At 42.0% G+C, this 27,039-nt stretch overlaps 1 protein-coding gene across 5 annotated transcripts in view; it reads right to left on the bottom strand.

Annotated features, from left to right (window-relative positions):
* Positions 1-27,039, bottom strand: part of IDE (insulin degrading enzyme) — a 149,216-nt gene that overhangs the window by 92,836 nt on the left and 29,341 nt on the right. For all 5 annotated transcript variants that reach the window (XM_073596049.1, XM_073596046.1, XM_073596047.1 and 2 more), the window contains exons 2-7: positions 24,452-24,630; positions 21,090-21,297; positions 17,986-18,155; positions 13,176-13,298; positions 5,307-5,419; positions 1,740-1,902 (exon numbers count right to left, since the gene is read on the bottom strand). In XM_073596049.1, coding sequence (XP_073452150.1) covers positions 1,740-1,902; positions 5,307-5,419; positions 13,176-13,298; positions 17,986-18,155; positions 21,090-21,297; positions 24,452-24,611 — 937 coding nt within the window. In that variant the 5' untranslated portion in view covers positions 24,612-24,630. The remainder of the gene's footprint in view (positions 1-1,739; positions 1,903-5,306; positions 5,420-13,175; positions 13,299-17,985; positions 18,156-21,089; positions 21,298-24,451; positions 24,631-27,039) is intronic.

Raw genomic sequence — 27,039 nt, 5'->3', positions numbered from 1 at the left:
GGGGGGTGTTTTTGAAACCCCCCCCACCATCTTACCGGAGGCCCGGGACTGCTAGCCAGAGGAAGATCTGTAGCTTCTGCGGAGACAGCGTGACTTGAGGCAGCCTCTAATTCCTTAGAAATCTCCACTTACCTTTCCCGCCGCAGGGATTCTGTGGTAAAACCAATCAGATCCAATCTTCACCCCTTGCGGTGGGCTCCGCTGATAAACCTTCAGGAACTGGGGCCCCTATTTATTAGGGGATCCACACTCCTGGACACGTAAAGCAACCCGGCAGGAAAACTTTATGGCTGAAAAAACCAAAGTACTGGATCCCAGGGTTCAGCTCTGTAAAAAGAGAAGCGTTAAGGGCTGAACCTCGTTTCTTCCGCCACGAGGCCCAGGTACCATTCAATTCGACCTAAAAAGACACTTTGAATGGATCCGGTCGCATAGCTTGCCCCAGGAAGGAATATTCCAGTGGAGCTCAGCATAGCACATCTTTACTCCTGACCAACACCTAAGACACTGGCGAAAAAACTGAGGTACTCCCAGTAGTGGGAGGGGTTATATAGGGAGTGGACTTCCTGTCTTAGGGTGTGCCAGTGTCCATCATCTGAAGGTGGCCTATAACCCACATAGTAATTACTATGGCTCTGTGTCCCGTGATATATGATAAAGAAAATAGCGCATGCACTACTTTAACCACTTCAATACAGGGCACTTTCCCCCCTTCTTGCCCAAACCAATTTTCAGTGCTGTTGCATTTTGAATGACAATTGCGCCGTCATGCAACACTGTACCCAAACAAAATTTATAATTTTTATTCCCACAAATAGTTTTCTTTTAGTGGTACTTGATCACCTCTGGGATTTTTATTTTTTGTGCTACAAATAAAAAACAAAAAGACGAAAATTTTGGAAAAAAAAAAAAATAAAAATAAAGTTTGTTTCTGTTACAAAACTTTGTAAATAAGTATTTTTTCTCCTTTACTGATGGGTACTGATATGCAGCACTGATTGCCATCCCTATTGGTCATCGATTGGCATACCTGGTGGTCCTGGGTGGGTATCGGGGGGGGGGGGGGCTGCATTGATAATCAGCGCAGACCTCCCCCCGTCAGGAGAGCCGCCGATCGGCTCTCCTCTACTCACGTCTGGCAGTGCGAGTGGAGGAAAAGCCAATAAACGGCTCTTCCTATTTACACTGTGATCAGCTGTGATTACCACGTGATCAGCTGTGTCCAAAGAGCCTATGTCAGAGGCTCTTTACCTCGATCAGACTGAGACACCACATCACCGATCGCCACGCTGAGTGTGATCACGGCTTATCCTGCTGGACGTCATGACGCCCAGTCAGGATAATAACCACTTCCCGGCCATCATTCTGCATACGGTGGGAGGGAAGTGGTTTAAAACATGCACAGCAATCGCATTGCACATACATACATACTTTATTTGGGTTATTAATGCATTTTGATGGGATGCCTGTAAAAAAAAAAAAAATTCTGTGGCCGTAACTCCACTTTAAGGACATGGCATTTAGCCTATTCAACAACATATGCGATTCTTCTCAAATCCATAGTCTAGACTGGATGGAACATAGAGAGAAAAAACGCCATCATTTTATTTGTGCAGGTTGTGGATTGCCAGCACAGTTATGAAGGTCTTATGGGAGGTTTAGAGTTAGCTGTTGTATGTGCAAAGCCAGTGCTACCCAATTATTGCATATACTCATTTATTGCATGAACAAAAACTTACCTTTAGACTTCAGTTCAGAAAGAAGACTTCCAGGCCCTTCATGGCCAATGAGATGTCCGAGGTAGTGACCAGGATTGGATTTATAATATTTCTGGAGGTCAGGAATTGGGAATGTAACATAGAGGTTTCTGATATCCTTAATAGGCACGATTTTGTACATTTTCTACAAGATAAAAAAATTAAATGGAAAATTATATTTCCAATAATTAAAATGGAGCACCGGCTTTTTGCAAAGTGGGAGAGATCACTTAACAGATCGACGGTTGATCTTTAGAAATGACATTTCCTCACATTATTGATCCACCCACAGTAGCAAGTCCCCAGTCCTTTAAGGGGCCAATTTCCCGTTTATTCTTATAGACAGTCCATTAGGGGCAAAGTTACAATAACAGAATGTCATTATGATAACCGGAATGTATGCTATATAGTTCTAGCTTCAAAAATAAAAATTAGGATTCCACTTCTCTGTAGGAGTCAAAGTAGTTTCACATAAAATATGAACAAAGTATATTCCTCCATTGTATGTACTTGTTTCAATCCAGTTGTACAGAGTACAAAGTGTCATTTCTGTCTGCTGCCTTGTTCCACTGCGATCTGCACTGAGTTAGTTCTGACAAGTTTTACAAAGGTAAAAAAAAAGTAACAGGGGGGAGCTCTAGCACACAGCCTATGGCTGACAGCCTAAACCATGTTCCCGTGTGTTGGGGGGGGGGGGGGGGGGGGTTTGAGTGGTGTCCCTATTCTCCAATCAGGTCTCACTAACCTCTGCAGCTCCCCACCCCCTGCTTTCTGAGAGCTCAGACAAGCTGTATAAATTCCGCACTGTGAACAACTGTAGAGAAGAGACGACCACACAGATAAACAGTTACAATTTATGTAGGAGTATTTGCTTTATCTGTGTATCACCTGAGGTCAGTTGCTTCGCTAGGTATAAGTAAGGGTTTACAAACATTTTAAAATATAAAAAAAAAATGCTCTCCCTGCAATACTCGCTCTAATAACCTCTGACTTCAGGGCCATCAAAGACCCATCCCATGAGGCTTCTTCAAACCATTCCTGACTTAGTGTTGCAGTAAACAGAGCTACATGTCATTTAGTGGTGCCATTTTCTACAGCATTCACAACTCACCAGAGTTAGAAGAATTCTGTGGCATTACACAACCAGACCAAAGACCCATGAAGAAAATTTTGCATAACAGCCTTATACATCTTTAAATTTATAAAGGGCACATGGGTGCTTTAATTGAGGAGGGACCAACTTGGAGCTGTACTTCTCAATATAAATCGTATGCAAATGAGTCGGGTGCTTATGGTGAGAAAAATATATATGTATCTTTCCTAGCTGCAAGCAAAAAAAATATATGATATATAAATAGTACAAATGACTTAAAAAAGCAGCGCTAGTGAATAACATCAAATCTGAAAAATATACTGGTCTTAAAAAACTAGAAAGCCAGAAAAAGGAAACAAACCACGTCTCCAAAGTGTTGTGTCTCCACCGACAGGTACAAATGCACACTCACCAGATGATAATGCAGTCTAAATTATAGGACGGCAGCATATGCATAGACGTTATGACCAGGAAACCAGTGTTTCTCTTTGTGAATTTTCCACCAAAGGGATACAATCTTTGTTCAAAGTACGATTCAAATGTCTGCTGCCATGATGATCACATCCAGTCCAAAAGTAAAAATAGGAAACTGACCATAGTGTAGCATTTATGATTTGTTAAAACCACCATGCTATCAGTCAACAATGAAAAACACTATGCCTTTTAACGTATCTGGCCGTCAAAGAAAAAATATACATCCATAAAGTATACTCATATGTAATAAAATAAAGAAAGCTGCTGAAATAAGACTTACATAACCAGCTGCCACAATGAAGTAGAGTGGCAGCTGGACCTCAGGCAGTGGACCACAATGCTCTACGGCTGCTTCACGCAATAGCGCATCCTCAGGGGCGTCTCTTGATTTTAAGAACAAAATAATAAAAATACACTATGGTCGTTATCCTATTTTTACTTTTGGGCTAGATGTTATTATCGTGGAGGCAGACATTTGATTCATACTTTAAACAAAGATTGTATCCCTTTGGTGGAAAACGCACAAGGAGAAACACTAATTTCCTGGCCATAACCTCTATGCGTATGCTGTTTTCCTATAATTTAGACAGCATTATCATCTGGCGAGTGTGCATTAGTACCCATCAGTGGAGGCACAACACTTTGGAGACACGTTTGGGTGAAAGGAATCATTTATGTGGACTGACATTTCCTTGCACGATTATTTGGACATTTGGACTTTCTGATCTAACAACTTCCAGTTGATGACCTGTAACTTTAAACTAAAGTCTAATTAGTTATTACTGTGCACCCATATATTTTTTTTTATTACATCTTGTACATTTGCATTACTTTGGTAATTAATTTATCATAAAAGATCTGCAGATTCTTCCTCCAATAGCTGTCTATATAGAATTTAAAATAAAAAAAAAAAAAAAAAAAAAAAAGGTATAGGGCTAAGCTACATTGAGATATTGTATTGTACTCAAAAAAACAACCATTGGTCCGAGCTAAATAAAAAGAAAACTCAGCAGCATTTACCAGTTCTTTTTCTTTATATACTTATATGCTGAATTTTCCTTTCCATCTTTAAAAAGGAGTTGTAAAGGCAAAAAGTTTTCTTTTATCTGAATGCATTCTATGCATTCAGATAAAAAGCCTTCTGTGTGTGTGTAGCAGCCGCCTCAGCACCCCCTAAGGGCTCTTTCTCACGGGGAGGATCAGTGATGATCCGCCCCGTGAACACCCGCTTGCTCAGCGGGGATCGCTCCGCCGATCCCCGCTGAGCAGGAAAATGACAGGTCCATCGCTGCACACTGTGCAGCGACGGACCTGTCAGAGCGCCGCTCTCCCCTATGGGGGATCGGATGATGACTGACCGTAGAGTCCGTCGTCACCCGATCCGGTCCGAAAACGGATGGAAAAGTAGGGTTTTCCTCCGTTACACTTTTCGGATCGGAGCGGGTCGGATGTCAGCGGACATGTCACCGCTGACATCCGACGCTCCATATAGATACATGTATGTCCGTTTTTCATCCGAAAACGGAAGGATGAAAAATGGACATACGGATCCCCCATGTGAAAGAGCCCTAATACTAATCTAAACCCCATCTCTATCCAGCGATGTCTACGAGTCCCTCGGCCGTATGGGACTCTCCCTCCTGATTGGCTGAAACACAGCAGTGGCGCCATTGGCTCTCGCTGTTGTCAAAGTCAGTTAGCCAATCAGGAGAGAGAGGGGGCAGGGCCGCACAGCAGCTGTGTCTAAATGGACATGTGGTGCTGCAGCTTGATTCAGGTGCCCCCATTAGCAAGCTGCTTGCTGTGGGGGCACTCGACAGGAGGGAGGAGCCAGGAGCAGGGAAGAGGGACCTGAGAAGGAGGAGGATCCAGGCTGCTCTGTGCAAAACCACTGCACAGAGGAGGTAAGTATAACATGTTTATTTTTTTTAAATGAGATTTTACAATCACTTTAACACCATATTAGTACTGAGGTCTTTTACCTTGAGGTATTGCTCTGTGAAGGGATTTTCAGGAAACTCTGGGACAGGAACATTTTTATTCTTTACTTCTGCAAACAGCTTTACCAGCAAATCTGTCAATTCATCCAGAGTTTCTATGAAGCAGAAGATAAAAGTCACAATTTAATTTTAATAGGACTGCCAACGAATGTTTGCTTTTGACAGTAACGCAAATACCTTATAAAGACATGAATGAATTTTTGTAACATGGATGCCCATATGGTCCATAATAAATACAGCGCAAATGTGTACAGGGCTGTAACATAAAAGGATAATGTGCACATATCTGAAATGCAATCCTATGTACCTACAATGTTGCCTTCACCTGGGTTCCTATCCTCACATGTTCTGGCATTGCCCCAAACTAACTGCCTTCTGGTAGGATGTTTTTGATAGGCTTTAAATGTCTATCCCAGTTTCTGAATTAGCCCTTTTGGGGATACATAACACCCAACAACCACACCATACTAAATCGCTCATATCTTATCTCCTGTATTATGCAAAGAAACTTTATTGAAGTGAAGTGGACTTCCACTGTTGTTCCTGCGGTGTCCTCCTGGGAAGCCATGGTGGATTTGGTCCTACTCTTATATAAGCTAACCTTCACAAACCAGGGTTGCCCCTGAAAAGTATGACAAAGTCTGGCTCCCCTGGACATCACAATAGAGGGTGCGTGATGTCTCCCCACATGGTCAGAGTATGGAGGGCTTACCCCCCCTTACCCTCATTTTTTGTTACGATTCTTAGCTGTGTTTTACACAGCGGAGTTCCATCCACATAAAAGTCAGCAGCTACAAAATCGTAGCTGCTGACGTTTATTAATCGGACATTCAACTGTCCCACGGTCCAGCGATGCAGGTGTACGAAGCCCCGCTCCTCTCCCTCTCCTCTCTGCAGCGCCGGCATTGTCACTGTGGGCGCCCGGCTGTGGCTTCACAGCCAGGCACGCACTGTGCACTGGCTGTGACTGGCCGGGCACGGGCCGTGTCCCAGATGATTGCGAGAGGGATGAGGGAGAGGTTATCTTGCTTCCGGTATTCGCTACCCCCCCCCCCCCCATCCCCGAAAAAAATAAAAGACATGCCAAATGTGGCATGTCAGGGGGTCACCTTCACTTAAAGCGGAAGTTCCATTTTTGGGTGGAACTCCGCTTTAACCATGTCAAGTAGTTTTCTGATACGTTACGTATTGCTTTTATGCCTTTAACTAGTTCCCGACCAGCGCACGCCGATGTACGTCAGCAGAATGGCACGGCTGGGTAAATGGGCGTACCCGTACGTCCCTTTGAATTTGCCACCGTGCCAATGCATGCGCTCCGGCCAGGGGCTCAGTGAGTTGGGCCGCAGGTCCCGTGGACGCGATCGCTGCGGGGATACCCGCGATTGCCTCACGGAGAGGACGAACGGGGAGATGCTAATGTAAACAAGCATCTCCTCGTTCTTCCTAGTGACAGTGTCACTGATCTCTGCTCCCTGTGATCAGGAGCAGAGATCAGTGACCTGTCACATGTAGCTACGCCCCCCCACAGTTAGTAACACATCCCTAGAAAATACTTAACCCCTCCCTAGCCCTCTAGTGGTTAACCCCTTCACTGCCAGTGTCATTTACACAGGAATCAGTGCATTTGTATAGCAGATTGCTGTATAAATGACAATGGTCCCAAAAATGTCCGATGTGTCCACCATAATGTCGCAGTCACGATAAAAAAAAAAAATTAAAAAAAGCTGATCGCTGCCATTACTAGTAAAAAAAAAAAAAAAAAATTAAATAAAATAATAAAAATGCCATAAAACTATCCCCTATTTTGTAAATGCTCGAACTTTTGCGCAAAGCAATCAAACGCTTATTGCGATTTTTTTTTTTACCAAAAATATGTAGAAGAATACGTATCGGCCTAAACCGAGGAAAAAAAAAATGTTTTAAATATTTTTTGAGGATATTATAGCAAAAAGTCGCTATTTTTTTGTTTATAGCGCAAAAAATAAAAACCGTAGATGTGATCAAATACCACCAAAAGAAAGCTCTATTTGTGGGGAAAAAAGGACGTCAATTTTGTTTGGGAGCCACGTCGCACGACCGTGCAATTGTCAGTTAAAGCGAAGCAGTGCCCAATCGCAAAAAACGCATTGGTCAGGAAGGGGGTAAATTCTTCCGGGCCTGAAGTGGTTAATACACACTTCTTTTTGCATGTAAAAAATGTGCAATTTTTTTTATTTCTTTTTTTTTTTAATCAGGGGACTGGAAAGCATTGCACCAGTGATCAGCAGACTGCGAATGCCATACAGGACACCTGCAGACTGTCTGTGTTAGCTGTCTGCTCATACTTTTTTTTTTTTTTTTTTAATAGCACAGGTGGTCCCCTTGTTGCAAACATCCAACTTACAAACGACTCCTACTTACAAACCTAGGGAGACAACAGGACGCAAGAGGAAATCTACCCCTAGGAAGGGAAATTTACTCCTGTAAGAGTTATTATGGGGAAAAAAAAGGTATCTCCCCTGATGCTTTATCACCTAGGCTTGTTTCCACAACAATCCAAAATTTTCAAAATCCAGTTTTCATTGAGGCAGAAAGTGAGGTGAAATCTTCTGAACAGGGTCCCAGACAGCAAAACAAACATTCCAGGGGTGTTAAATATTCCCTATGCTAGTCAAAAAGCTTAAAAATAGTTCTTTTGGCTGGAGCTACACTTAAAAAAAATTTACCCGCTCCAACTTACAGATTCAACTTAAGAACAAACCTACAGACCCCATCTTGTTTGCATGACATCCCTTCCATTCTAGCACCAGAACTACACAGGAAGTGCCGGATGGATCACTCCATTACATACCTTCTATGTGATGTGAACTTTTGTCAGCCCTCCCTGCAATCATTGAGATGCAAATCGGTTCTCACTTATGGCTCTCGGCCATTCCTTGGACTCTTACATTTTACAGTGTTACAAAAAAAAAAAAAAAAAAAAAAAAAAAAAAAAAAAAAAACTTACCTTATGATTTTTAAACAGTTTTTGAAATTCCTTCATAATACAATTTTTTGTCTTGCGAATGCTGCTACCTGTCCTCATGCTGGTAAAACTGATAAACAGCCACCCCCATCACAACTGTCCTCACCCAGTCTTACATTGCAGAGGAAGTGTTGGGTTGTGATAAACCAGGTCTGTAGGTTTCCTAGTGCACTAGGTCAAATTCTGGTGCATAGGCATATTTAACAGAAAAAAGAAGCGCAACTATAATAAGTACTGTAGTTAGCCCAGTGTCAGAAAAAAAAAATTGTGTGAATGCTAATTGGGCTTTAACACTGATGGTGCTAAATATCTTATTTTGCTTTGAAGGGTCAAGACGGGGGAAGACAACCTGCAAGTTGCACAAGTACGGTATATTGAAGCATATACCCATATTCCTGCAGTTCCTCTTTAGCAGATGAATTGGATAAAAACGGAACACTTTCACTTCAAGTGGATGTGTCCCAGCAACAAAAACATGTACACAACACGCTATAAAAAGCCTATTGCTATTTGGTATCGTGTGTCTTTTGGAACTGTACCAGATGCCAAGAGAACAACAACTACTGCTATGTGCAGAAAAGCCGCCATCAGCATCATCATTAAGCTTGTCTTCAAAAGGTGTGTGTGTGTGATCATTGGTTTAGTATCCTGATGAACTCACATTATGCATCAGCAGAAGATTGAATACCCACCTGGTGAAACAGAATGAGCAGAGAACCAGATTGCAGCCTTAAAAAGCCTGGTTCTGAAATGCCCAGGAAACGTCAACAATCTGGTGGTATGGGTACATAATAGTGTAAGAGGAGATTGGTCCTGGAGAGTCTAAGCTCTAGCGATTGGTGATTGATTAGTGAATCTACCTTGCAATTGAAGAATTGGAAGCAAGGTGTCCATTGCGAGGTCCTAAGGACCAGACAAATGGAGAATCCATCAGTCTCATTGAAGCTGTAGCTTTGAGGTAGACTCTAATGGCTCTGAATATGTCTAGGCAATGACAGGAGATTTCCTTTGTAGCAGAGCATAAGGATGGTAGGACTATGTCCTTATTAAGGTGGAACACGGATATACCACCTTAGGAAGGAAGGACGGTCTTAGGTGTAAGACAACCTTAGTTTTGTGAAATGTGAGGAAAGACTCTTTACATGGAAGAGCCATCTTCTCAGGGGCACATGTGACAGATGTGAAAACAAAGGCTGCTTTGCAGGAAAGGCCATCTAAGGGAATATCACTGGTGGGTTCAAAGAGTGGTTTCTGCAGGGCAGTGGGAAACAAGTTGAGATCCCAAGGAATGGAGGATATACGCGATATAACCAAAGAAATGTTTTATTTTTTTTTAAAAAGGAAGAGCGAAACCAAAGCGCTTTAAAAAATGGATAAGGCCGAAACCTGTACTTAAAGTGGATGTAAACCCGATTCATGAAATTTGAGCTGGGCACATATATCTGCAGTGTTTTCTTCTCTCTTTTCAAAGCACTGGGTTCTGAGCTTTCTCCTGCTCAGTATCTCTGTTATCAGCCTGATCACTTCTGACAAAGTTCTGAGACAGCAGCCTGAAGTGGGTGTTGTGGGAGGTTGCTATGAATAGATTAGCAGACAGCTTGCCTTCTCACAGCAGAGCTCTGCACATTCCTTCCTTCGCCAATGTGGAAAGGGGGTGTGTGCCACAGCCTTTCCTCCAATCAGCTGTCTTGGCTGTATGCCAATAATCCACTCCCAGTGCTGACCAGGAAGAGAAAATCTGTAACACAAGAGCACTTTCTAAATGATATATAAAGCTTTAGACAGCAGAGAAGAGATTTTTCTCAAAGGCAGCATTTTTTGAGGGCGGCGAAAGCACGGGCCGTCTTTTGGCCAGTATAGCAAATACACAGCAACGTTCCCCGGTAATTGGGGCAATCAGAACATTGGAGGGAAAACTAGTGAGCTCCCCTGACCTAATCTTGCAGGAACTGGCGGGGTTCTATGAGAAACTGTATCTCCCTACTGGGGAGTATACTGTGGAGGAACTTATAAGATAACTACAGGCCATTAACTTCCCACAAATTATAAATGAGCACAGGAGGGCCTTAGACGCTCCGCTTACAGTGGAGGAATTACAAACAGCACTAGCAGAAATCCCTAACAGTAATGCCCCTGGGTCGGACGGGCTCCCCATGGAAATTTATAAGCAGAATGCTGATATCCTCCTTCCTAAACTACTGGCGATGTGTAATGCAGCAAGGGAAAAAAAAAAATCGGACCCTACCCCCCTCTATGTCTACAGCTAATATTGTTCTAATACTAAAGCCTGAGAAAGATCCTGTGGACCCAGGATCAAATAGACCCATCTCTCTGCTACAGAGGGATATCAAACTTCTGGTTAAAAATCTAGCAATTAGACTGAATAAGGTCATTACATCTACAGTACGCCCAGATCAGGCGGGGTTCATGCCGAACAAGTCCACGGCAGTGAAACTCAGGAGACTATTTGAATATTCAGTCCCAGGCAGACAACATGGGACAGAGGGCCCAGCTCTCATTGGATGCTATGAAGGCCTTCGATAGCATCGGATGGGAGTATTAATGGGGAATTCTCCAGAGGTTCAGATTTGGGGAAACATACATCTCCTGGGTCCGTCTGCTCTACTGCTGCCCGCAGGCAGCTATTTGAGTGGCAGGCAGAGTGTCTCATACTTTTGCACTGGGACGGGGCACGAGACAGGGGTGCCCACTGTCTCCCCTGCTCTTCACACTAGCTATTGAGCCCCTGGCAATCACAATTAGAGACCACCCGGGTATTACCGGCTTCCGCTATAGTGACAGACAAAAGAAATTGATGCTCTATGCGGATGATACTATGATTCTCCTTGGGGATGTTGAAGGTTCCCTCCGGGAAACCATGTCAGCTATAACGGAATTTGGCACTTATTCAAGGCTCCAGATCAGCTGGACAAAATCCTCCCTAATGCTCATTGATGAAGGGGGTAAGCCTCTACCCTTGACCGCATCCTTTAGGTATTTAGGATTCCAGGTGACCCGTACAGTAAAAGATTATGGGAGACTGAACATCTCCCCGCTCCTGCAGATTCCGAGACCGGATTAAGACATGGAACTCACTCTGCCTGTCAATAGCTGGTAGGGTGAATTTGATCAAGATGATCCTCATGCCCCAGCTGCTCTATGTGCTCCACAACTCCCTCTGAAAACATTTAGAATTGTGAACTCTATTTCGCCTGCTAATCTGGAAGAATCGCCCCCCCAGGATTAAGCTCGAACACTTACAGCGCCCTAAAGATGAGGGGGGACTAGCCCTGCCGAATCCATGGTTATACTATGTAGCAGCGCAGCTTCAGCACCTAATAGGAGTTGTGGGTGGGGAAGCTGACAGGATGAGTACTACCCGCAGCTCTTCAGAGACTGTGATGTTACACACGGAAAAAAGAGACTCAGTGGCGGCGGCACTTGAAGCTTTAGCCTTTGGGAAACCTAATAAGACATACCCAACCTATAATCTTCTCCAGCAATTTTGGAACAAAATCAGATACCTGCAGGGAGTGACAGGATACACAGAGTTTAGCCTGATATGGTCCAATGGGACTTACCCAGAAATAGCACAGTTACAACATGGAGCCTAAGGGAAAAGATATGAGGAGATCTATATCTGAGATATTTTTCAAAACGGTATTTTACTGTCTTTTGAGGCTCTGCAGGACAGACACGGCTTACCGCCCTTTATGCGATTCCATTATATGCAATTGAGACACGCTGTGAAGGCTCAGAGCAGTGCTTCTGAATGGTCTCCTTCACCGACGCCATTATTTAACTTAGTACTGAGAGCATCCAACACCAAAGGTTTTATCTCCCAATGTTATAGTATGCTCCTGCAGAGCTTTCTGAACAAACATCCCTTGAGAATGATGGGTAAGTGGGAGAGAGATGTGGGGCAGATAAATGGAGACCAGTGGGAGGAGATTCTACAGGCGGTGCCCACAAGCTCGCTTAATGTATCACAGAGGCTTTCACAACTATCTTATTTTGAGAGTGTATTATACCCCGAAAAGATTACACAAAATGGGTCTCAGGCCACCCTGTTGTGCACTAGATGCAAAAGAGATCATGGCGATCTGATCCATCTACTTGTGGAGGTGCCCGAAGCTTCACTCCTATTGGAGAGGAGTGGTGGACACCATAAACAGGGTATTCCAGATCTCTATGCCCACTGACCCAATACACTGTTTACTAAATGTATTGGAGGTCTTTGAATGGGAAGAATGCGTCAGAATAGCAGTTACCAGAACTCTGTTATAGCCACGTAAGATAATGCTCCACTGGAAGTCAAAGGACCCTCCCACAGTTAAGGAATGGATTTCTGCTGTTGGAAACATGCTTGGAATGGAGAAAATAGTGTATCAACACAGGGGGTGCACCCGAAAGTTTGAGAAACTTTGGGGCCCGTGGCTAGATGTACCTGGACTCGTCCCGGTGGATGTGGTGATGGGTAGATTACTAGGTCTGAATGCTGGTTAAAATTATACTTGTACAGATAATTGGTCTGAATAATAAAGGAGAAGTAACATAAGGTGGCATGGTAGGGGTAAGGATTTGAGGGCAGGGATAGTCCTCGGTGGGCCTCACCTGTGATGTGCTTACTGCCGATTTGTACTGAGAATTTGAAAGATATGCTATGTAACTGTGTGTTGATGAAGTCTGGTTCTGTTTGTTTATGTTGAACTCAATAAAATTTTCTTTGGATTAAAAAAAGAAAAAAAAAAAAAAAAAAAAAAAAAAAAGGGAAGAAGGATCATATTGCAATAATTATAGACAATAGAAACCCAAAAAGCAAACATGTATGAAAAGGAAACTCTTACCTCTGCCCAGCACACAAATAGACATGAGGTTCGATGAGTAATTAGAAGAGTGAAATTTTAGCAGTTCTTCACGGACATCCATGCCTTCCTGTGTTGGCCTTGCTTCAAGAGTGAGCTTATTACCTGGAAAGAAACAATGCAATGTTATATAAACTAAAACTGATTACTGGGTTCTATTCTTTTCATCTATCCCTCTCTGACCTCAGATTTCAGGTGAGGTAAGGAGAACAAGTTAGGCATAATCACTAAGCTTACATCAAGTATTACAATTGTTCAATATAAGAAAAACATTATCTCAATGAATTCATATGGAAAAGGCCAATTCATTCTTGTTCTGATGCTACACGGCCCCTCCCTAGCAAACAGAGATTTGACATGCATGTGCTAAAGGGGTAGAGTCAAACTAGTTATCCAGTTGCCCCTCATCAAAAAAAGGGGCAGGCAAGTATAAAGCTGGCCTTACACGGTTCAGTTCTTTTATTCAGCCAGCAGGTTGAGCCGAAAAAAAAAAAAAAAAAAAAAAAAAAACAATTCCTCCATCTACACAATCAAGGTGAATGTGGACATCCTCTCTGCTGTGTCATTGTATTCTGACAGTGAGGAGTCGGCTGGACTCTGCTAATAGGTTGCAGCTCTGAAGGAGCTACATTTTTTCCAACAAGTCTGTTTGCAAACAGTCAAATCAGTAGATCAACTGTTCTACAATAGGACTGGTCATAGATGAATCAAAATCTGTCAGGTTCAGCAGGGACTGGACGAGTTTCAATCTATGGCCAGCCCAGCTTTAGACATGGAATGGTGCTGGGTAAGGGTGTGTTGGGTCACATTAAAGTGAATTGTACTCAAAAAGTGCCACCAAATGGATCCCCAAAAAGGACATCAATCTTCCCCTAATGTCAGTATAGGGGCTAATAATAAAGGAAGAAAAAAAAAAAAAAAAAAAAGAAGAAGGAGGACCGACCTGTTAGATGCTGGGCTGCCTCTGCAGTATGTGGTTAATGGTTTATTATGCCGCTGCCTTGTGACCATTTTTTTGTATTGCACGATACTGTATTCTCTGTATTCCTTTGTGTGGACTTCTGTAATCCTTCCTACTCTCAAGACAAACACTTGGGACTAGGAAATATTCATTTTTGACCACTTGAAACATTTCTATGTTGAATCTACCACATCTTATTGTATTGCCACAGTGTTCATAAAGCACCAATTAGTTTTTTCCCTGTGGAGTGTGGATGGTTAGGGCTAAAGTTCCAGGAATACCGATAGTCAATGATTAAACAGTCTTGCAACTCCTTCCCTTGAAATGCATACTCTTAGATCCTCAACCCGACATTGGTGCTGCAAGTCTCTTGCATGTACCACATTGTTAATGAATAGTAGCGTATGGCAGCAGTGCACAAATGCCACACTGGTGCTGACAGCCCCTTTGTGTATTCCAATACAATCAAGCATCACTTCAAATGGGGAGCAGTTATGCCATACAAAAAAGGCAACACAAAGTCTGAAACACACATTTAACAGGTTTCCACACAGTCACTCTTGCCATTTGTTTCCTTTTTTTTTGGAAGATAGGATAGTACCTCCAGTTTTTAATATCCATTATTAAAAATAAACCCGTACATTGCTTACAATAAGCAATGTTACTGCCTGAACCCACAACATGCAGTCAATACTTCTATTCCCTGTGTGAAAAGAAAAATGAATCAACACACTCGCAGGTTGGGACAATTTTTTTGCATGCAAGAGCCTCAGTGGTTTCACATTGCAAAATACCTTTTCACTTGTCAAAAATAACCTTTCAGAGTGGCAAGAGGTGAACTCTGCTGTTTACAAAAAAAAAAACAAAAAAACAAAAAAAACACACCACACAGAAAAAGTTGCTGCAGCTGGAATGAATTTTTTTTTCTGATAGATTCTTTGGAGAGCAACAAGCCTGACCAGTACCTAAAAACCACATGCAGGCAAATCTGCGTTTCTGGGTATTGGGGACCTCCCCATAGTGTGGTACTTGAAAAAGGGTGAGCCACCAATCTCAAGTTTATGAAAGTGGATTTTGAGGGTAGCAGAAGAAAATTGGGGTTGGGTAAAAGACAAGAATGGACTCTTTGGGTAATCCAATATTGGGAAAACAGGTCTCTTTCCCTCTCTATAAAACACAATCTGTTTTGAGTATTCGGTAGGAAAAAACAAGTTTCCTACCAAAAAATAAAAGCTTGGGATAGAAAAATAAAATCAATCAAGGAAGGTGCGGCACATGAAGGTTTAAGCAAATAAATATGGACTTAACCTCCCTGGCGGTATGATTATTTCGGATTTTAGGTGCTGAAAGCGGTACAATTATTTTGCATGGAAATTTGGCGTTTTATATTGTAGGCCTGTAATTCTTAACAATAACACACTTAAATCTGTCCACCAAGAGTCTAGTAGATATTCCGGGTATGATGAAGTTTGAAAAACAAAATCATAAAATTATAATATAATAAATATAAATAATTAAAAAAAAATAATAAAATAAAATAAATTTCCCCACGATTCACTATCGCTCAATTCTGCAAGTGTTCTAATTTACTATCGCTGTTTTCTAGCTAATCTAAAGCCACTTTTGACATAAAGGGACACTTTTTGGTTGCTATGGACAATCTCCAGTTTCCAGGCTGAAAGAACAGTATATATCATATAAAAATGCATGCAGGGCATGGGCCAAAGCACTGGGGACAAAAGGGATGTGAAATAATTTCATACAGTACTGTAATCTGTAAGATTACAGTACTGTATGTGTTATGATTTTTACTTTTTTTGAAATTGCCGACAGGCTCCGCCCCCGTGCGTCGTGCCGCACGCAGGGAATGGAGCCTGGCAGGGAGAGGCTTCGGAGGAGACAGAGCCCGCAGACACAGCGGGGGACATCGCAGGATCCTGGGGACAAGGTAAGTAAAGCCGCACCAGGATCCCGCAATGTAATCCCGAGTGTGGCTTGGGGTTATCGCTAATGGGACTGAAATTTAACCCCGAGCCACACTCGGGATTACCATCAGGGAGGTTAACCAAATAAAATATATAATTGGGTAATTTGAGATTCCATTGCCAAAATTTTATATATTATAGGAGATAGAGAGCCATCTATTGATAATATTTTTTTTTCCCCCCACACACACAATCTCACAAAGTGAGTACACCCCTCACATTTTTGTAAATATTTTATTATCTTTTCATGTGACAACACTGAAGAAATGACACTTTGCTACAATATAAAGTAGTGAGTGTATAGCTTGTATAACAGTGTAACTTAGCTTTCCCTTCAAAACACAGCCATTAATGTCTAAACTGCTGGCAACAAAAGTGAGTTCACCCCTAAGTAAAAATGTCCAAATTGGGCCCAATTAGCCATTTTCCCTCCCTGGTGTCATGTGACTCATTAGTGTTACAAGGTCTCAGGTGTGAATGGGGAACAGGTGTGTTAAATTTGGTGTTATCGCTCTCACTCTCTCATACTGGTCACTGGAAGTTCAACATGGCACCTCATGGCAAAGAACTCTCTGAGGATCTGAAAAAAAGAATTGTTGCTCTACATAAAGATGGCCTAGGCTATAAGATTGCCAAGACCCTGAAACTGAGCTGCAGCACGGTGGCCAAGACCATACAGCGGTTTAACAAGACAAGTTCCACTCAGAACAGGCCTCGCCATGGTCAACCAAAGAAGATTTGACCCCCCAAGCACAATTCCTCTCCCCTCCCAAAGCAACCCCACATATCCTCTAACCCCCACCTCCCAAAATCAAAGATTCCATCTCCATCCACCCCCCCCCCCCCCCAGATCACATCCCTGCTCCATCAACCCATAGCACCCCCCCCCCTTCGATCCCATCCCATCTCCATCCACTGGAGAGCTACAGTTTATTGAGGGGACTATGAATGCCAACATGTACTGTGACATACTGAAGCAGAGCATGATCCCCCTCCCTTCGGAGACTGGGCCACAGGGCAGTATTCCAACACGATAAAGACCCCAAACACACCTCCAAGATGACCACTGCCTTGCTAAAGAAGCTGAGGGTAAAGGTGATGGACTGGCCAAGCATGTCTCCAGACCTAAACCCTATTGAGCATTTGTGGGGTATCCTCAAAACAGAAGGTGGAGGAGTGCAAGATCTCCATCATCCAATAACTCCATTAATGGGAACAAATACAGAAAAGGAGGGGTACAGAAAAGGAAAATAGGGCGGGGGATTACCTAAAGACTAAGGGGGGGGGGGGGGTGAAATGGAGCTGACCAAGTTGTGGCTATTGGGCCGAAAAGGGGGGGGGGGGGGGGGGGGAGACGTCAAAGACAGGGGCCACCCCACTCCTAGGATTCTCCCTCCCCGCCACAGGAAAGGTGGTAAAGCTTGGGGAGTTTGAGAGGTAGTGGGTGGACAGTCTAATGTTTCCAAGATCAAGAGCTCTCGTTCAAGTAGCCAGTTACGGAAGGTCTCCCACGAGTCCGATATTCTGGAGTAGTTTGGAATTGGCTCCAACAGGACCAGGTGTGCATACATTTGAAGGGATTATCCTGTGTCATTGCAAATCAGATGTACCAAGCTTTACTACCCTAGGGCAACTGTGTACTTTAACAACCCTAAACTTACAAACCATCCCCAAAAGTGATAAACATCTGTTGCCGTTTTACCTCAACCCCTTTTAAAATACATTCCTCTGAAAACAGAGATGTGTATACAGTATATCCTTCTACGTAACCAAATTAATTTTTGCACAAGTAGCTACAGCAAGTTAGGATGAGAAAGCAGCGAGAGGCCATTAGTACACTACCAACCTGTTCCAAATTTACTGAAGGGATGTTTGGGGTTCCCTGTGACTTTCTCCAGCTGGGCAAGCCTCCAGGCATCATTCATCAGGTTCTTCTCATGTTCAGAATCCACAGCATTTACTTCACGATCCTTACAGTTCTCATCAAACAGAGGAGCCAGGAAAAACTGGGAAAACCTGTAGAGAAGGAATATAGATGTAAATATCATAACCAAGATTACTGCATACAGTCAGCATTGAATTTCTGCATAACAGCCAAAATACAAAAATGTCATCAATTTTACTACAGATCAGTGGCAGCAATTTCTAAAGATTTCACTAGTGGCTAAGATACATCTCTCCTAATCTTTAGCTATAGAACTGGCTTTTCTTCTTAAAAGGTATCTCTGGAAACAGAGAAAGATAGTTGAACATGGGAAGTGATGATTTGATATAATTTCACTAGATGTTTGTAAAGCTCTAAGTGTTCATCTATGACCGATATTTTATGATTTCTGAAGCGTTTCCCTGGAGAACAATGGTGACTACTCCACACAAGAGATTCTCATTTTTTCCCCCAGCAATGGAGTATCAGGTCTTGAGTGTCAATAGTAAAATGGGGAATCTTTTTGCTGCAACAAAAAGGAGGGAGACTACACATACAGGATACTCCCTTTCGCAATACTCTCAGCCGGGGGGGGGGGGGTAAAGCTTGGAATTTAGGTGCAGTTTCTGCATCCACCAGAGACCTGTTTCAGAATAAATGTAAATAAATAAATATATATATATATATATATATATATATATATATATATATATATATATATATATATATTATATCTCTCAATAAAAATTATACATATACACACACACAATGTCACAAAAGCAAGTACACCCCTCACATTTTTTGTAAATATTTTATTATACAAGAAATGTTTGAAATGAAAGAAATGTTTTTGTGTTATCATTCATATTCTCTAACTTATGAGCACTATATATATTATACATGTGCTTCAAAATTTCACTGTGCAAAGAAGTGCTTCTTACACAGGACGACAATCTGTGACAAGTGCTCCCCTTCACCAGGTGCAATGGCAGGTCACCTCCTTCCTAGACCCAGAGAGGATCAAACACGCTTATGATTCTCATCTGCAAATGGCTCCACATTGATCTCTATTAGTTCCTATAAAAACCCTGCCAGGATCAAAAACGCTCTGCACCCCATATACTTCTCCTTTAAAAAGGAGGCCAGATAAAGCTACAAGGATGGTAGCGTAACGCGTAGGAGGTAGAGCCTGGCGGTGACACTTGTGAGACCTGTTGAATTTTATTATGCAGTTTTATATTTAAATAAATGTGAGTATAATGTATGAAGATGAGGTACTGAAGTTTCATTCAACTTAACACCTGATACTGCACTATTGGAAGCACTTTATATTTTCATGTCAGTTTGGAATTGTTGGTGAAAATAACAGAGGAAATTTTTAAAGAAGTATACGGGGTGCAGAGCGTGTTTGATCCCTGCAGGATCTTCATAGGAACTAATAGAGACCAATGTGGAGCCATTTGCAGATGAGAATCATAAGCGTGTTTGACCCCATCAGGGTCTAGGAAGGAGGTGAACTGCTAATGCACCTGGCGAAGGGAGCACTTGTCACAGATCGTTGTCCTGTATGAGAAGCACTTCTTTGCACAGAGAAATTTTGATATTATATAAGATTATTCATTATCATCATATATTTTTAATAGTTTTTTCCATCACCATTTTTTCAACTGGGCTACTTATTCAGCACAACGGGTCTATTGCACATTGTTATTGGTATTATCATCATAATTTGTCGTTTGCAGCAGCATTATCACATTCCTTATACATATTGTTCATTGTTTTGTGATAACATCCAGGTGATAGCAGCAGCTATATTGCATTTGCACATTAATAGTAGATTGTGTATTTTACTTATTCATTCACCACTAGGTGGCAGCGCACAACTACCACATGCATATACGCTAGGCTTAGGAAAAGACGTCCATCCTCCTAGGACACTAACCAAAAACTGAGACATACTGGTAGTAGTTGAAATTATCCTGGACTGGCCCTACAGTTGGTTTGTCAGCATCCAAATCCTTCTGTAGGTAGCAGAATAATGGAAGGTTGAAGACTCCCGTTTTCCCCAATGAACAAGAAAGAAATATCAGTTTTGGGTGGACTCTTATAGAACGGCTTTAAGTTTACACCTAGGAATTATTTAGAACAGTTACATGGGCTAAACATTAATATCACCAATTAGAAATAGGATTTAATGTGCACAACATTGTGCTGGAAAAGGAAACAATACATACCAGCACAGTAGTGTAGTAGTTAGCACTTTCACCTAGCGGCAAAAGGGTCGCTGGTTCAAATCCCAACCAGGACACGCTACCTGCCTGGAGTTTGCATGTTCTCCCTGTGCCTGCGTGGGTTTCCTCCGGGTACTCTGGTTTCCGCCCACACACAAAGACATGCTGGTAGGTAATTGGATCCTGTCTAAATTGGCCCTAGTATGTGTATGTATGAATGTGAGGTAGGGACCTTAGGATTGTAAGCTCCTTGAGGGCTGGGACGGATATGAATGTACAATGCATATGTAAAAGTGCTGCGTAAATTGACTGCACTATACAAGTACCTGAAATAAATACCATTAGTGCATTCTTATGTATACCATCTCATGCCATTTTGTTACCAAAAAAGTAAGACACGAAAATGTTGATTCAAATAAAAAATAAGGCTGGCCAAATGCAACAACCCAGGCAGCAAACACACCTCAAAAAGTGCCAGATAACAGGGTAAAGACAGGTAGACATCAATACAAACCACAACTGGTTACAAATATGCCTACTGCACTCCCGCTGTCATTGACCTGGAGCTACTACTGCAGCTCACAATCCAAAGAGATTAAAAATTTAGAGTACTCAGATGTAAAATGTATTACTAACTTTATCATGACAAGTTCTCCTCAAGCCATTTTATTCATGGCAGTTTTAATAAGCCATTTTATCTATCATCATCAGTAGTATTTGTAGGTGTACAGGTAAAAAGTTCATAATGTTACAGTAAAAATAGCAATGAGCCAACAAGAGTCTGCGGTCACTTACCTGTCTAGAGCTCCCTCAAGGTGCTCATGAGACACGTCAAAATAGTAGTTTGTATGTTCTCCACTAGTAAAGGCATTGGCACTCCCTGCATGCTCGCTGAGGAACTGGGTATACTCATTTTCTTTGGGGTACTTCTCTGTACCCAAGAACAGCATGTGTTCACAGAAGTGGGCAAGACCCGGGATGTTTTCAGGATCAGATAAGTACCCTGTTGAATAAAATACATAAAATCATGGATGTTGTCTATTTAGAGCTTAAAGTTGAACAAGCAAAAAACTAAATACACAGTTAAAATATATACATTGGAACGGTCTTTTGTTTTTTTCCCATCCAAAGAGATATCCACGGCTCTGTCAAATAGCACAGCTGTGGTTAAAGTGTCACTAAACCCACATCATAAAAAAAACTATCAATAAATGGTGTATTACATGCTGTTCATACTCAGTCACTATGAGATTCGCTTTCTGCAAAAAAACCTGGTTGATGTTGCTAATCTCTACCTTCTGTCCATGTCCCCAATTCAGCTACGGATTTTGCAGCTATGTCTGCACATGCCCAGTTTTCAGCAAGTTTCTATATTGAACATTTCTTTCACCCATCACATCTGAGCAGCTCATGTGACTATAGAGTGATACATAAGGGTGTTTGATATTTATTTTTACTCTGTATTAGAAATGCTGTTTTTTTATATTTTGAACATGTGAACAGCAGCAGAGGACTAGAAGCTCATCCTGCTTACTTTTCTCTGCAGACGGGCTGGGAAAGAGCTGGGTCATGTGGCAGCAGTATATCGATTAGGAAAAAGGTACTCAGATATTTTTTTAATAAAATTACAGTGCCATCATCCATATACAGAAATAGAAGGGACCATGTAAATTTAACTTTGTGTGTTTAGTATCACTTTAAATGACATCTTGCTACTGAATTGAATCACTTAAGGACAAAGCCTCTTTCTGAGATTTGTTGTTTACAAGTTATAAACAGTTTTTTTTTTTTGCTAGAAAATTACTTAGAACCCCCAAACATTATACATTGTTTTTCTAACACCCTAGAGAATAAAATGGCGGTCGTTACAATACTTTGTCACACCGTATTTGCGCAGCAGTCTTACAAGCACACTTTTTGGAAAAAATACACTTTTTTGAATTAAAAATAAGACAACAGTAAAGTTAGCCCAATTTTTTTTATATTGGGAAAGATAACGTTACACCGAGTAAATTGATACCCAACATGTCACATTTCAAAACGGCGCCCACTCGCGGAATGAAGACAAACTTTTACCCTTAAAAATCTCCATAGGCAATGTTTAAAAAATTCTACAGTTTGCATGTTTTGAGTTACAGAGGAGGTCTATGCTCTCGCTCCACCTCCACCGATAACTCACATGTGTGGCTTGAACACAGTTTTCATATGTGGGCGCTACCCACTTATGCGTTCGATTCTGCACGCAAGCTTGTCGGAATGGGGCGTGTTTAAAAAATATTTTTTCTTATTTATTTTACCTTTTATTTTTACACTTTTTTTTTTAATTGTGTCACTTTCATTCCTATTACAAGGAATGTAAACATCCCTCGTAATAGAAAAAAAAAAGCATGACAAGACCTCTTAAATATGAGATCTGGGGTCAAAAAGACTCACTCACTGAAAAGGATACTGGGGTTATGGAAGCTAGCTGCTGCCACAACAACGATATACCCCTTCAAATAGCCGACGTACAACGACGGTGAGCAGTCCGGAAGTGGTTAAGGAGTATGGCCTGGTAAGTTTTCTGCCTCCAGCCTGTGACTAAGGATGAGCTCCAGCGTGTTCACACACCTCATGTGCAGAGCCCGCCAGGAAGTCAGAACTGCGCCTTGCGCTAATCACAGGCAGTAAGACATTGTCCTGATGCGTGGCTGCAGAGATCGGGAAATGTCTCACTGCCTGTAATTAGCGCAGCGCAGTGCCGACTTCCTGGCGGGCTCTTCACGTGGGCTGTGCGAACACGCCGGAGCTCATCCTTACCTGTGACTAAACAATAAAAAGAGCAGAAGAGTTTGAGTCCATTCACACTTGTGTGACTTAAAAATCATGCAACTTTGTCTTTGACCAATGTGATTGTTTTGTTTTCTCTACAAAGTCGCTAGACGTGCTGAATGGAAAAATTTGTTTAGTTTTGTTTGTTTTTTCAAACAAATTCCAAATTTTCAGAAAGATTCCATTTTACATTAATAACAGTCACTTAAACACAACAGTGCTAGGTTTTATTGGCAAAGTATTTCATTTAAATGTCTGGTTGTTGTAAACTCTGATGCCTTCTGCCAGTGTGTGTTTGCAACCACCTGCATTGGTATAGGTTTCACCCAGCCAACTGACAGTTTTGCATACATTTGCTTAAAATGTAATAGAACACCTGCTACGGGTTTTTCTTTTGTCTTAAAATGGAAATGCAAGATCTGTTCAGAGGTATCTCTCTACTTCTACTATTAGTAAAAAGGGGAAAGTAGTTTTTTTCCCATGGCTGGTAGCAGGTGGTAGACTGGTTTTCAACAGCACTAGAAAGTTGATTGAGCTTCCATATTAGAGAGTGTCTCAGGACTTGAGGAGCTTGTGAATGTTTGAGATAGATCAGTGGTCCCCATACTGGACTGGATGTGCTCTTTTTGCTTGTCCTTATCCGGCTCTTGGGGCACGACTCGTCCCGCAGGCAGACGACGGGGCACCACTCCTCCCGTCGACACCAACGACGGGGCACCACTCCTCCCGCCGACACCAAACGATGGGACATTATTCCTCTCACCAATACCAATGATGTAGAACTATTACTCCTGCTATTGACCACAGGTGCAAAGTAATTTTTTTACTCCCACTGACCACCAAGCCTGATGTATTATTCACTCCTACTGATGTTGGGGCATTTTCTACTTCCACTGGCCACAGTGCAGCCCCCTAAAATCTGAAGGGCCATAAACGGGCCCTTTATTTTGAAAGTATGGAGACCCCTGAGCTACATGCTTCCAAAGCAAGATCCCCAATGGGAAGATCTCCCTTCCACTTCATTGTGTGCCTATCTTCTTCCAATAAGCTGACAATTACTGCCTCTACTGTAGTGTTGTTGCCTCTGGACTACAACATATTATGAAGGTATGGAGACTGGGATGTGTTCTGTAGTCCAGCAGAGGAAAAGTGACAATGTTTGGCATTTCAATACAACAGAAGCAGCTTTACCAGCTGACTACAGGAGCTTACAGGAGTTCTGGTAGCATGTCCTGTTATAAAAAAAAAAAAAAGTTTTTTTTTTTTTTTTTGCACATATTTGCTGAGATATACAGTAGTAATGCTGCCTGTGGGAGCCTCCAAAATCATTTGCAATGCAAACATACCAACATAAACATCAAGAGCCGCTGAAGATTTGTCAGTTGTGGGATCGCTTATCAGGACTGCTTTTATTCCGTTGGATAATTCAACTCCCCGATATTCCCGCTTATCTTCATGAGACTTGACAATGTCATTAGTGACTCGCTGGACCATAAGAGTATTCATCTTGTTGTAGGTGTGAAATCTGTTGATAAAATTTGTCTGGTAAATATGAGGCAAGGATAAAAAAACAAAAAAAAAAACAAAAAAACAAAACAACACACTACAGGAGGATAAAAACACACACACACACACACACACGTATATCACCAAAGGCAAAGTGTCTGGAAAAACAAAATCACAGTCTACAAGTGCAGATGAAGGGGTTGCATTACTTACACACACACACACACACACACACACACACACACACTACACATAAGCTCGTTCTTTGTTAGGTTTCCAGCGAGCTCCACTCATTCAGAGGAAAAAAGTGGATGTAACGCTGCCAGCAGAAGCTTGTTAGAAAGGGATTTCTCTTCTTTTGAATGTAGTAGTACTACTACAATTGTATAAAATAGCTGACAAACGAAGCTACTGGTGAAAAGGTAGAGAAAGAGTACGCAGAAAAGTAAAGCAAATAACCAATCACATTCCTTGTTTTCTTTCCCAGACAATAAGGGATGAAAAATGACTGGTTACCTACTGTATAGACAATTACTGAATTTGCTCTCAATGTGTCTTTTCATAAATAGCCCTTGCATTGCACAGTGCATTAATGTTCTTAAGGTGACAGAGGAAGGAATTAAAAGTTCAGGGCTGACCCTACAGTACAACAGTAGCAACAAATCGATGAGTCCTACAACATGCAAGACTATAACCTAGAGGAGTTAAAGTGGAAGTTTAGGCAAAAACTAACTCTAATCCTACATTCTAAGGCCTATCTAGCCCTGTAAAGCAAAAAACATTGCTGTATTTACTTTTTCTGCAGCTGATCCCCGGTCCAGTCTCCAGCAGGGAATGCTGGTTGCAGGAGAGAACAGACAACTGCTGGGAAAATCCTGGGAAGTGATGTCACCTATAGAGTTACTATGGGGCTTCCGTTGTCGGATGCCTCTCCTGCACCCGCCTCCACACTGAAACCACCGCTGACAGCTCAGCGTGGGACCAGACCAGCTGCAGAACAAGCAAGTACAGCAATTTTAACTTTACAGGGCTAGATAGATTAGTCTTAGAATGTGGCATAGAGTAGGATTAGAGTTAGTTTTTGCCTAAACTTCCACTTTAAAGCAGAGTTCCACCCAAAAGTGGAACTTCCGTTTTAAGGACTCCTAACCACTTGACATGCCATATTTGGCATGTCCTTTTTTTGGGCATAGGCGACCCGAGCGGAAGTTCTCCTCTCCCCCGGCAATCTTCTGGGACACGTCACAGGTCCCAGAAGATTGCCCAGCCATTAATACGGTGCAGTGCGACTTGCATATGGGCAGTGCGTACCCGGCTGTGAAGCCGGAAGCTGTCACAGCCGGGTGCCCACATTTGTAATGCCAGCGCCGGGTTCGGGCAGCTGCTTCGCTGGATCATGGGACAGGTGGGTTTATGTTTATTAAAAGTCAGCAGCTACAATTTTGGTAGCTGACTTTATAAACACAAAGCCAAGTGAAACACCACACCATTCAATCACTTCCTATAGAATGTCTCTCAGCATTCACTTTCTGTAGGTCATCTGCTGAGAGACATTCTACAGGAAGGGATTAAATGTGAAAATCATTTTAGAATTCAAATAAACTGGCAAGATTTTAAACCTCCTGTGGATTAGAGATCTTTTTCCGTATGCACGGTTGGATATCGGTGGGATGATTTAACCCTTTGAGGGTAAAAGTGTATATGCTGAGCATGAAAGTGCAAGGCACCTAAAGCCGGTGAGTGCGTTTAAGGGGAGCGGAGGCGCTTTCACATGCGGTGTGGTGGAAGATCTGGAATATTACAACTGCTATAGAAAGATATTTTTGAAGTCACGGAGTCAAAATTTGGATTATTTTATGGACTTTAATTTGTGTCACTTTTGTCATTAATGTTAACAGCGACTTTCACTTGTCACAGGGTGTTATTTCGTTTACGTTACAGTATTGATTGTCATATTTCAATATCAGCACCACTATTTACTTTTACATTTTTTTTTAGGTAGAGATTGTAGATCATTGCACGCACTCCAGAGAGTTGACATGCATCACAGACGTTTCTGCTGTTGCAATGGCAGCTCTTTGATCTGGCGAGTGATGATTTCACATGGAGTTGGTGGCTGGTTCTGTTAGCACTTTGGAAGATTGAATACACACTGGACAACAGTGGATTGTTGAAACATTTTCACTTTTCTCATTCACTGTGAACAGTGCCTTTTGGGACTTTTTGCATTTATTTTCTTCTATGTGCTCATTTTATTTTTTGTACAATTCTACCAAGTAGCGCTACACATTTTATTTTTTTTTATACGACAGTCCACCACTGGTTTTAGAGACTGACTATAGGACCAACATACCTCTGCCAGCATACAAAGCTTTGCCACTTACCACCAAGCTGGACAGAGGGGACACCTGTCTAATCAATTGGAATA

This window comes from Aquarana catesbeiana, linkage group LG08 (genome assembly GCF_042186555.1).
Source record: "Aquarana catesbeiana isolate 2022-GZ linkage group LG08, ASM4218655v1, whole genome shotgun sequence".
Lineage (NCBI taxonomy): Eukaryota > Metazoa > Chordata > Amphibia > Anura > Ranidae > Aquarana > Aquarana catesbeiana.
The sequence above is the reverse complement of the archived record's forward strand: the minus strand, read 5'-3'. Positions and strand labels throughout refer to the sequence as shown.